Source organism: Furipterus horrens, unplaced genomic scaffold (assembly GCF_987537825.1).
Source record: "Furipterus horrens unplaced genomic scaffold, mFurHor1.1.pri manual_scaffold_12, whole genome shotgun sequence".
NCBI lineage: Eukaryota > Metazoa > Chordata > Mammalia > Chiroptera > Furipteridae > Furipterus > Furipterus horrens.
Window position 1 is genome coordinate 9970821 of NW_028327182.1, and position 12942 is coordinate 9983762.

The 12942-nt window shown below is 35.8% G+C and overlaps 1 protein-coding gene across 1 annotated transcript in view; it reads right to left on the reverse strand.

Annotated features, from left to right (window-relative positions):
- GPC5 (glypican 5) overlaps window positions 1–12942 on the reverse strand; it is a 1053876-nt gene that overhangs the window by 1017910 nt on the left and 23024 nt on the right. Inside the window, exon 2 of the mRNA XM_090258267.1 lies at window positions 6673–6834. Coding sequence (XP_090114393.1) covers window positions 6673–6834 — 162 coding nt within the window. The remainder of the gene's footprint in view (window positions 1–6672; window positions 6835–12942) is intronic.

Sequence of the window (12942 nt, forward strand, 5' to 3'; positions counted from 1 at the left end):
AGGAGGGAGGGGATCTGTCCCTTTCTTTCAGAACTATCTTCCTGCTAAGTACCATTCGTTCCTTCATTCACTCATGCAGTTTATTTAATTCCATTTACTGAGTATCTGCCTTAGGTGCCCAGAGAGAAAGAAAAACAAACAAGTCTCACCACCACAGCCAGCATAAGGCTACCTGCTCTCTTACCATTGAACTTGAGATCAGATCACTCTCGGTGTTAGCAATAGCTTTATTCCTTTACCCTTCCACATAATGCTCTTCCAAGGAATAATTTTAAATATTATCCACCTCTGTGAACAAAATAAGATTAATGTACCGCATGCTTAATACAACTTTTATATAAATCTATTTACTCGCCTAAATATTAAGATATTCAAATATTCACTATATCCTTATGTGCATACACACACATTCCAAACTAGTTTTACAGTATCTACACACTAACTATAGACTTTACAGTAGCTAGTATCCATTAGTGTGAAGGAAGATAATCCATTAACTGTATTTTCATTCTTAATTCACCTGCTTTTAAAATATATTTAATTTTGAACATATTTCTATATTTCTTTAAAGTAGAAATGCATTTTTATTAAATTCCTAAATCTAACATTTCAACCCATGAGGACAAACTTGTCAATCTTTCAAATACCATCAAGAAATGAAAAGTTAATTAGCCAAGAGAATGAAATCATAAATAAAAATGTTAAATTCTTCCTGTGTTAAATATCATTTCTCACTCGGTCTTCTGTAATAATTTCAGAAAACTTGACTTCCAGAATAAAGACTTAGTATCTACCATATATTCTAGAAATATGTGAGCTACTTGAAAATGAGAGAAATAGGGAAAGGTATATCTCAAAAGAAAGATATAATTTCTTAACCTTATCTTTCCAATGTAACACATAAACACACACACACACACACACACACACACACACACACACACATGCTCCCAATCATATTCTCCCAAGCATTAATTTTATTTTTGAAAGTGATGCTGAAAATTGTATATAGTGTGCAATATTAAAAACTATTGTCTTATTTGAATGAAGATTTAAAAACTGACAAATTTGAAAGTTGGATAAGAGTTGCTTTTTTATAGTAGGTTATTTCTTCTCTGTCAAATTCCATTATTTCTTCATGAATCACCCATACTATAGTGCAGAAATAAGTAAAACATTTAGAAAGAATATTTTCAAAATATTTTTAGAGCAGGCAATCCCAGTTCATGGTAAAACAGAGGAAGGAAAACAAATTATTTCACATTATCTCAGGCTGTTCTACTTTAATAATGAACATTATTAAGCCCCTGAAAATGAAGAACAGTTGTCATCTGTACTGTGACAAAGCCAGCATTCCTCTTTGCAGACAGCACTTATTCACGAAAAGCAGCAGACACAGGGATATAAGTGTGTCCCTTTTATCTTATGAAATAATGCACGCTGCATGAATGACTACCCTTAGGATACACTAAAGTCCTAGGTCAGAATTATGGGCCCTTCCAAAACAGATTTCTGTTCTGTTGTTCTGTTTATTTTAAGGAAATATGACTGAAAAAATAGCAATAAATTCCTTAAAAGAAAAAGATTGTGTGAAAAGCAGGACCAATAAAATGGCATTCATCCGGTCAAGATAGCATAAAATATATTTTTTAAAATAGAGTCATTCATGTCAACCAAGATGGCTGCCAGTGAGCCCTGACACTTTGGTTCAAGAGAAAAGCTATGTAGGTCATTCTAGACACAACTGGCAAGGAGATACACCCAACATATCTGCGCACATGATCAGAACAGCTATGTGCACAGAGCAGGACTACCCATAGAGAGGCTCCTGGGCGAACTCCCCACTTGGCCAAAACACTTATCAAGAGACCCAGAAGAGTGGAGTACACCACTTTCCAGGTATTACTGAGGCAGGCTCCAGGCCACTGCTGAGACAGCCGAGCTCCACACACAGAGCGCTGCTCCACGCCACGCTGACCTCCCTTGGCATCGGCCGCCACTGGCTCTGCCCTGCTGGACTGAACACTTTACCTGCCCTGTTGCCCACCTGGCTCCAGAGATCCTTCCTTGCAAGACATTGACAACTCCCTTGCCCACTGTGCTGTCTCCCAGACTTGCAGACTGAGACTCTGCAACTCGGGGTCATTATTTCCCATTAATTGCTGTGTGTGTGTGTTCTATTTCTCTTAAATTGTTAAATTATAAGTAGAATATTAATGTATGTTAACGTTCTACTTTGAATCTGCATTCAATAAAAGCTAAGTGAAAACATAGTTATCTTGTGTGACTCTGGTCTATTCCTTGGTGCTGTGTTACTCAATAGGCTAACTGAGCAGTTACCCAGACGACTTATAAGAAAAACTCCACTGTGAACATACACTTATGACAGGTGAAGAGTCATCCCAGCTGGCTGATTCCGACCCCACTGGTATTTACCATCCAGTGCCGAGTCCCAGAGCTGAATGTGGACTATACTTCGGACAACTTTGTGTCTTCCAGCTCCAGTTTCCATCACCGTTTCCTCTCTCTCCTGAAAGGTCCCTTCATTTCACAAAAATATGGGGCCCACTCAGTCCACAGACCCAAGTGATTATCCCCATCAGCAAAATCTAAAGGGTTGCTTCAAAAACATGTTTCCATGGGCGCCCATACAATCCATGAGAGAAGACATATTGTATCCTAGTCCAAAGTCTTTCAGAACCCAGAATTTGACTAAAGAAAAAAAAAAAAAGGTTAATATTGCTGAAGTAGAAGACATAAGAAAATATTTGAAAGTCAAAAGATCAGAATATAGCAAATCTGCTTACATCACTTGAGGAGTGAATTGATTTCTCCATTAAATTTCTCTCAGTCAGATTTCTTTCCCAATAAAATGTGTTTGACTTCTTTCTTCTTAGAAAAATAAAGGCTTTTAATTGTTTTCAGATATTTCAACTGCACAGAAACTAAATGGAGGGCATTTTACTTATTGATAAAATGGCTCCTGCTCAGTTATCATACAGTAAATGTGATTTCTAAAATTGCTTTTAGCATATATATTTAAACTTGTTTTTCTGGAAATAAACCTAAAACTATTTATTCTATTAAATTAAAAGCAGATATTCTATTTCTAAAATAATTTATTCCAGTCAAGTTAGACTTTAGGCAAATCTCTTCTAAATTTGTCTTGCCTTCTCATCGTTCTTAACTAAAACTCATCAGTCTACCAAAGGAGAAAGCAATCATTGACTATAAAAAAATCATATTTAAGAAAGTCCCTAATTTTCATTTTTTGATTAATACTTAAATATCAAAACAAACTATTGAATATAGCACATACAATTTATTAAAGAGAAAATCATTAAATTTACACAAAATTACATGATACTCCAGTAGACAAAGGCAATCCCATATATTTCTAGTATTAGGTATCTCCAGAGTTACAGCAATATCATCAAAATTTTTCAGCAGCCTAAACCCATCTTAAAAACCTAAACAAATAATTCAGAGTTTGTATTTTTTCCAGTCTTTTGAATTTAATTTGCTCTGTCTTAATTTATCCAAGAATATGTGAAAAGTTTGTTACAGTATCTTTTAAGACAGAAGAAATGTTCAACCAACATTCGATGCATGCCTATGGGTTAGTAACTGCTGACACTTCCTTCACCTGAATAGTTAACACTGTTATCCAAAAAAATTAGGTTTGCTCTGTCCTGATTCTCTTCAGCCATATAGTCTTACTTGGAGGGATTTAGTTTTCATATAAAGGAGAAGAAATCATAATGAAGCTTCCCTTTTCAACGATCTTTAAAGACTCTCTCAAACCCAAGTTGATGATTTTTAATTCTTTAACATTTTTCAGTTACAGCTGACATTCAGTATTATATGAGTTTCAGGTGTACGACATAGTGATTGGACAGTTAATACCTTACAAAGCGATCACCGATAAGTCTAGTACCCATCATACACTATACATAATTATAACAACATTACCGACTCCATTCCCTATTCTGTACTTTATATCCCACGACTATTTCTATAACTGGCAGTTTGTACTTCTTGATTTCTTTCACCTCTCACACATCACCCAATCCCCTCTTACCATCTGGAGATTGTCACTTTGTACTCTGTATCCATGAGTTTATTTCTGTTATGTCCATTTATTTTTCTAGATTCCAGATATAAGTAAAAACATATGGTATTTGTCTTTCTCTGTCTGACTTATTCATTTAGCCTAATACTCCCTAGGTCAATCTATATTATCACAAATAATAAGATTTCATTCTATTTTATGGCTAATATTCATCTTGTTTATCCACGCATCTATTGATGGGCACTTAGGTTGCTTCCATATCTTGACTATTGTAAATAATGCTGCAATGAACATAGGGGTGCATATATCTTTCTGAATTAGTGTTTTGGATTTCCTTGGATAACTACCCAGAAGTGGAATTGCCAAATTATATAGTAGTTCTATTTTTAAATTTTTTTTGAGAAACCTCTCTACTGTTTTCTATAGTGGCTGCACCAATTTACAACCCTGCCAACAGTGCATGAGGGTCCCCTTTACTCCATATCCTCGCCAATCTCTGCAAATCAATTAATGTGATATATCATATAAACAAAATGAAGGATAAAAATCAAATAATTTTCTCATTGGATGCAGAAAAGGCATTTGACAAAATCCAACTTTCATTTATGATAAAAACTCTTAGCAAAATAGATAGAGGAGGAACGTACCTCAACTTAATAAAGGACACATATGACAAACCCACAGCCAGCATCATACTCAATGGGGAAAAGCTAAAAACTTTTTCTTTAAGAACAAAAACAAGACAAGGACATCCACTTTCACTACCTTTACTCAACAAAAATTTAGAAGTCCTAGCCACAACAATCAGAAAAGAAAAAAAAAAAAAAAAAGTCATCCAAATTGGAAAGGAAGTAATAAACCTTTCATTATATGCAGATGATATGGTACTATATATAGAGAACCATGAAGATTTCACCAAAAAATTATTAGAATTGATAAATTAATTCACAAAAGGAGCAGGATACAAAATACTCAGAAATTGGTTGCATTTTTATTTGAAAAAGAAATTTTTAAAAGATTCCCATGTACAATTGCATCAAAAAGATGAAAATACCTAGGAATAATTTTAACCAATGAGGTAAGAAGCCTGTACTTAGAAAACTACAAGACATTGAAGAAAGAAATTAAAAACACCATGCTCAGGGACCAGAAGTATTAACACTGTTAAAATATCCATACTAATCAAGTCAATGTATTGATTCAGTGCAATCCCTATCAAAACACCGCTGGCATTTTTCACAGAATGAAATCTAGTTGATGTTTTAAGTCCTCTTCCACATGAGCCCAACGCACATTTTCAAGTGTATGATCCTTAATTCTCGTTTACAACTCCTTTCTCTGGTCTATTTACCTCTAAAATGCATTGCCCATATTGTACATGCTAGCATTTTCATGAGAAAAAGTCATGGCTGTCTGTGGGTTGTTAAAGTCTTCTAGTTTAGCCAGTTCAAATCACCAATCTTTGCTTAAAAGGCATATCAATGTTTTCCTTCAACAATTGCATGTGATTAAATTCAATAACAAAAATAAGGTTGTTTTCTAAGATACTAAAAGAACCATTAAATTAATAAAACCTTTAAATCTGACATTTCATAGTTTCTACAAAAAAAATCAATTCATCATGAACTACATTTTAATTCAAATTTTGTTCTGATTTATTGTATTCATCTTATTTAATAAAATTCTAAAAATTAATCAGCTTTTTAATTTAGTTCAGTATATAAACAAAGCACAAATTATTTAGATTGACATTAATATACTTATTGAAAAGGAATACTAACAGAAGTTATATTCTTCATTGAACAAAAGCAATAAATTTATTTGAAAAGCAGTGTGATATAAATATTTTCATTCTAATCCTACAGAATAGCTAATGCATTATAAAAGGATAATCAAATTAAGCTTTTATTATAGTAATAAGGAATTTTATAGAGTAGATGACTAAAACAAGAAAAAGATAATCTATTTTGCAATGTGCCTTGTAATTTCATAACCCATTAATTTTATATCTGAACATATTGTTTGAATTAAGGTAGGGTTCTGATCTTAGCTGATCTTTAAACATGTAATTAATTGTTCCTATATTAGTATTATCAGACTTGTCTGCACATTGATATACTGGTGTTCTTATGAAAACCATATGAGCTTGCAGGGAGAAAAATTAGACAAATAATTCTTCAAATCATATTTTTTAAAACAAAACTATAATCACATACTTAAAACAATGAGATTTTATGTTATAAAATATTTTAATGAACTCTAATAATTAAGTCCATTCATACTGAAGTAAAACCAATATCGGGGGACCTGAAAGTACCCTTGAAGGCCATATATTTTCAAAGAGATCATTTCATTAATAATAGAGTTTTCCTGATATATATTATATTATATACAATTTATAATATATTATATATTATATATATTATATCTCCCTCGACTTTAGAAACAATTTCTGAAGGTTCAGAAAAACTAAAACCTCATTTTATACCAAAATAATATACAAAGACAAAGAAGAAAACCCTGCTGAGTTTACCAATATAGTCACAGGCAAATTACATAACAAGGCTTGTCCTTAGTTTCAGAACTCAAGATAAAGTTACCTTGAAAAGCAGCTGCATTTCGGGAGATGAGCAACTTTAAGGTCGAGCTGGAGGCTTGAAGCACCTGCTGCATGTCTTGGCGAGCGGCAATTTGATACCGCTCCTCCATCTTCCTGGTACAGCATGTAGGTTTCCTGGATGCGCATACCTGTAGATCAGGTCCTGGAATGCATATAACATTTTTCAGAATGACTACCTGTTCACTTAACAAACATTACATATTACATGTCAGGCATTAATGATCAGTGCTGCACATAAAGGGTTTATGTTCTATGTAAGGAAGTGATTTAATAGATAAATTTAAAAATTTATCCATTGTCCATTAACCCAGCCATGCAACCAAATATTTTCAACCATTAACTCTTTGCTCTAATATTTTATATATTTTGATTAAATATTATGTCCACTCAATTAACTAATTACTATTAACAAATAGAAAACTAATTAAATATTATAAGTACATAGCTAAATCAAGAAGATATTATTTTTGCTTATTTTATTAATTTTGCCAAAATTATTCACAATAAATATGGTATAGAGAGGTATATGGGCTAAAATAATTGTTTTTCCTGAGAAAATAAAATCAAATTTTGTATAGCAAATAAAGGTAAAAAAATCTTCACCTGATTCTCATTTTCACCATTATGTTTGTGCTTCTTGTGGAATAAGTGGTTACTAGGAAACATGAAATGATGGGGGATCAAGACCCACACTTGGGTCCAAACCCAGCATCCAAGATTCTACTCATCACCAACCTTGCTAGAGACAATGTCTACGACTTTGGGGGGTAGGCACACAATGCAATATACAGATGATGTGTCATAATTGTACACCCAAACCCTATATAATTTTATTAACCGAGGTAACACAATAAATTTAAATTAAAAGAAAGTTTTCGGTTTTATAACCATATTCAGAAAATTGTGAAGCTGCATATTACTCCCCAACTGGTGTGGCTTACTGTGTTGGGCATCATTTCGTAAACCAAAAGGTCACTGGTTCGATTCCCGGTTGGGGCATATGCCTGGGTTGTGGGACAGGTCCCCTATTGAGGGCATGCAGGAGACAACCAATCAATGTTTCTCTGCCCACATCAATATTTCTCTCCCTCTCTTTCTCCCTCGCTTCCCCTCTCTCTAAAAATAAATAAAATATTTTTTAAAGATGCATATTATGTGAAAAGTGAAGTTATTATACATAGGTAGTAGTAGTGGTTTAAAAATGTTGCAAATATGATTAGTACCACTCATCCTGGATAGGGTCCCAGGACAAGCACCACTGTACACAGCAGGTGTACTAGAGAATGGAGGAAAAGGTATGGAGCATGCGGTGGTGCATAAAACAAATAATCCTGATGAGACATCATGGCGAGGTTCCCAGGACACTCCAAGGCTACTCAGGTTTCATGTAAAGCTCTATTTATGGACTAATATAATAGTTATTCCCTTGTTTTAAGGTAGCAAGAAGAGTTATAGTCCTTGATCTCTAGGGAGTTTCACAGTTCCCACATTAGCTCTTCATTGAGTAATTGTAGATCAGCAAATATAAAATATGTATGTGTACATACACACCACACATACACACACACGCATGTACATGACAGCCACCTTCCACACTCTTCCTACTTCTTCACACAGACTTGGCCTCAGAACTCACATTTCCAAAAATTAGTTCTGGGTAATATCAAGGCATTTGAAATCACTCCCAGTTTCCTGCCAACACAGAACATCAAATTTTTTTTTAACAATTCTGACTTTAGTTTAAGTTAGATAAATAACAACCAACAGCATTTGAGCATTTCACAAAAGCTGAGACTCATAAAATATTGATGTGTGTCACAGCAGGTAATATTTTGGCAATTGTTTGTCATTTATCTTGCCCGAGGTTATACAAAAGCAAATTCCACTTCAAACAGTAAAATTGATTGAAAAGAAACCAAGTTATCTCAACTTTATTCCTAAATGGAAGGATTGAGGGATTAAGAGTTCAGGGAAGAATAATGATAGAAACTGGGGAAAAGAACCAATGAATAAATATTACAGTATATGAACATATTTAGGGTAAGAAAGGTGCTGGGGAATAAAAATTGTGATGATGATGATGATAAGGCACTAAAACTATCTCTCAAGAACTCAAATACTTAACATCTTGTTAGGCCACGTTCCTAATCATGACCTACACAAGCCCAAGGGCTGTCCTTCTCTCCTGCTCAGCCATACACTTCCTGTCACACACCAGCCTAATTTCAGTTCCTCATATGCACCGCGTTCGCTCCTGCCACACAGCCATTGTCCATGCTCCTCTGTCTGGGGCACTCTTGTCCTACATGTGCTCACCCACACATGTGGCAAACACACATCTTCCCCTAACTCACTGTCATCTACTTTTCTTTATATTTAAACTCAGTCTTTCTGGGGGAACTTTTCTTAACCTCCCAGATAGCTCATATGCCCTTAGATTGCCTCTTAACTCTCCACGGCACTTCTCGGGGCTGCAACGTTACTTACACTCCTTCGTGTAATTACTAATTCATGAGTTCCCTCATCTCTACTGTAAGGTTCCAAGTGGAGGAATTTGTACTCATTATTATATCCCAGCTATCCTTCATCATGCCTAGTATATGATAAACACTCAACTTTCATCCATTAAAGCAATAGTGGAGGACCTACTATGTACATGTGTTATGTCACTTAATCCTCACATGAACTCTGATTTAGGGACCATTACTACCACATTGTACACATGAGGAAATAGAGACATAGAGAAGCTCTGAAAAACTGACCAATGTCACACACCTACGTACTACAAAATGGGGGAGCTGGTGTTTGGGGTGATTCCCAGACTATCTTCTTCGCCATCACTCTACTGGAAGGAAAGCAATAATATTAAGTCTTTAAATGTACAGACAGTTCTGGCCATTTTAAATTCTTGTTTTGAAGGAAGTCATCTGTTTGGTAAGTGGCAAGAAAAACCAATTTTAGGTTAGGAACCATCCAAGAAGTATTCAAAATAAAGTAGGCTAAAATACAAAGTTACAGAGCTGCCATTGCCTTTTTGCACAAATTGAAATGGTGGGAAGTACACTTAGAAAGATGCTACAGATGCCCCTGACTGCTACCCTAAACATAGCGTGGGAGAGACGCCATCACATCTAACCAATCTGAATAAGCATGGAGAGCAATTTAGATGACCTAGAGCAAATACATTCTTCAAGTTGATGAGAATCTGCATTGATTAATCCAGACTTTCATTTAGAATCTTGGAACCTGGTAATGACAACAGACAGCTAAACTCCAAAACAAATCAGGCCTATAATTCACAGATTAGTTATGATTAATAGGTGCAGCATTTTCAATAGTATCAACTGTGAGAGACGCTTCAGAAACTTAAGAGTTTGGGTTGCAGTAGAGGGGGGAAGAGTCCACAAGAAACCAGTACCCTGCTTCCTGGATCAGCCTGAAAGGGAGACGAGGTGAACTAAACATCCTCAGGGAAAAGACCACATCTTACATTTTGTTCCCAGTAGAACTACACAGGACCTAAAAAGGTGCTTGTTGACAAAAAGCCCAGGCTGTTCTTCTCCTGTTGTAAAGAGAACAAACATCATAAGAAAGCAAAGCCAGATGGAATCCAAACAGATGCTCCACAGTAACAAGACATTTTAAAAATATTTCAAAGCCCCACTTCAGAGAACACGGCACAACAGAGGACGCTATGAAGCAGCAAGAGTACACAGCCCAGGCTCAGAGGCAGTAGTCATGTTTCTTAACTGCAGTCATGTTACTGGACAGTAACAAGAATTAAAGCACTGAAACTAAATGAAATTAAAAATAAAGCAGCAGGTTTCTTGCTGAAGGGGAACTCAACCAGAATTACGGGTTTTTCTCAATTTCTCAGCAAGAAGCAGCAGTATTGGTTAACTAATACGCCTTTCTTTCTGTTATCCAGCCATAAGAAACTGGCATAGCCCCCTACCTGTTTGTGCTGTTTTTAAATATGTTAAAACAGAAACATTGAAAGGCATTTTGGAAAGATGGTAGCAGTAGCATCATTTTCATAGCTCCAAATCTCCATGTGAACCACATGGAATTAGAAAATAAATCCAGGAAAGACGACAAAACTAGATGCCATAATACCCCCAACAGCCCTCAAAGTATAAACAGGGTGGGGAAAAAAAACCAGCAACAGCCACAGATCTTCACAGTATCAGACTCTAGGCAGGAGGGAGAGGAATAACATAGTGGGGTAAAGTCTGAAGAACCCAAGGACAGAAGAACCCTGAAAAAGCCAACAGGAACTTACAGGAAAGCACAAAGGGCTAGTTTGAGAATAGCAGCTGATACCTGGAGAGTGTTGCCCTCTTGATGATTAAGTGTATGCAAAGGACCGTTGACGGAAAGGAATGAATGGGCAGGAGCAGTACAGACTCCTGGGAATTTTCCCAAGAGGTCCAGCAGGTTCCTGTCCAGGGGGGAACTATATGCAGAAAAGAAAGTTCTGGGAGTAAAATTAAAATTCAACAGAAGATGCATCTAAGAGATATAGACAGAAAAGGTCTAGAATAATTTGGGAGGGGAAATTTAAGAAAACAAAGAAACAGCCATACTTTGAAATACTACACAAAAGCTCTAAGAAGTTAGAAAAGCTCATTTGAAGCCTGTCTCAATCTAAATTTTCAGGAAAAAAAAAAACCTAATTTTACATAAAATCAACAACAAAATAAGAGGTCTAATCTCACTCCAACGTATTATAGTAAGAAGAGAATGAGGAACAAAATAGCCCTACCAAGAAAACATGCCGGAAAGATATGCCCCTCAAAGATCAAAGATATAACCATACTATTTCAAAACAAGCTAAATGATGATGGCACAGAACAGGAAATAACAGCATAAATCAAAGCTAGAAAAGCTCAGATATGGAACTCAAAAAAAAAAAAATTAACGATGAAAGAAAAAATCTGAAATGAAGACTAAGCAAGAAGAAACACAGGAGCTGATCATACAAAGGTTATGCATTTTAAAAACATAGAGGGTAGAAAACAAGAAATAATGAAAAATCAAAAAGAATGAAAAGATTTGCAAGACAGTGACAACAAATATAGTTAATGCTGTGAGCACCTGAAGAGGAAAACAGGACAAATATGAAAAACTATTCATTCATGTGAGCTGAAACAGTTGTGAGAGTAATATGAAATTTACAACAAAGACTTAAGCCTGTGATATTCAATTTCTATTTTCTAAGCCTGTACTGTACCCTTGAAAATCAGGATTTTAAGTGTGGAAGAAAGGAGATACAAAGAAAAGGTTACGTGAAACTCTGTAATTTTGAAGTATCAACATCAATTTATGAAGAAATTTGCCTTCAAAAAATATGTATTTCCTAGCTTCACTGAATAGGCCTGGAAACAATGACTAACCAAGTAGCAAAGGGTATTCCTCATTCCCAGATTATGGTCTTGAAATACCATTTCTCTCAAGAGGAAATCAGTGCTTCTCACAGAAATGACTCATTCTAGGCCTGGGGAAGGAAATATATCAGAGGGTGCACCAGCTGAAACTTCTTCTACGCCAGAGAGCAAAGAAACTCTCGAAGAACCGTATCAAAAGGACTCGGGAGATATAACAGCCTGCCAGGGCGGCCGTAACAGAACACCACAGACCAGTGGCTTGAACAGGCATTGATTTCCTCACAGCTGTGAGGGCTGCAAGTCTGAGAGCAGGTGCTGGTAGGTTTGGTGTCTCTGGAGAGTGCTCTCCTTGACTTGCATGTGGCCGCCTTTTCTCTATGTCCTCATGTGCCACCATCTCTGTGCAGGGCACCTCTGGTGTCTTTCTTCTTATAAAGCCACCTGTCATATTGGATGAAAGCTCATCCTTCTGACCTCATTTCACCTTAATTACCTCCATAAAGGCCCTATCTCCCAACACAGTCATATTGGGAGTTAGCACTTCAATTTGAAGATTTTGTAGGGGGACGCAATTTAGCCCTTATTAGAAGCCAACCTCAAAAGATTTCTACTGGACAAACATGGGGCCACATGACCTTCAATGATAGTAATGGCAATAAGTTGCAGTAAATCAGATATGCTTAAATCCAAGGGTTTAAAAGAAAGCTTTTTAAAATAGGACTGCTTGTTGGTAATATACATTCTCTTTTTTGTTTCAAACATGTATCTTTCCCATAGTCAACTTACAGAATTTTTACATTTGTAAGCACACACCAGTTTTATTGATGGTTGACATAGGAAAGGGCCCTTGGTACCAAGACATT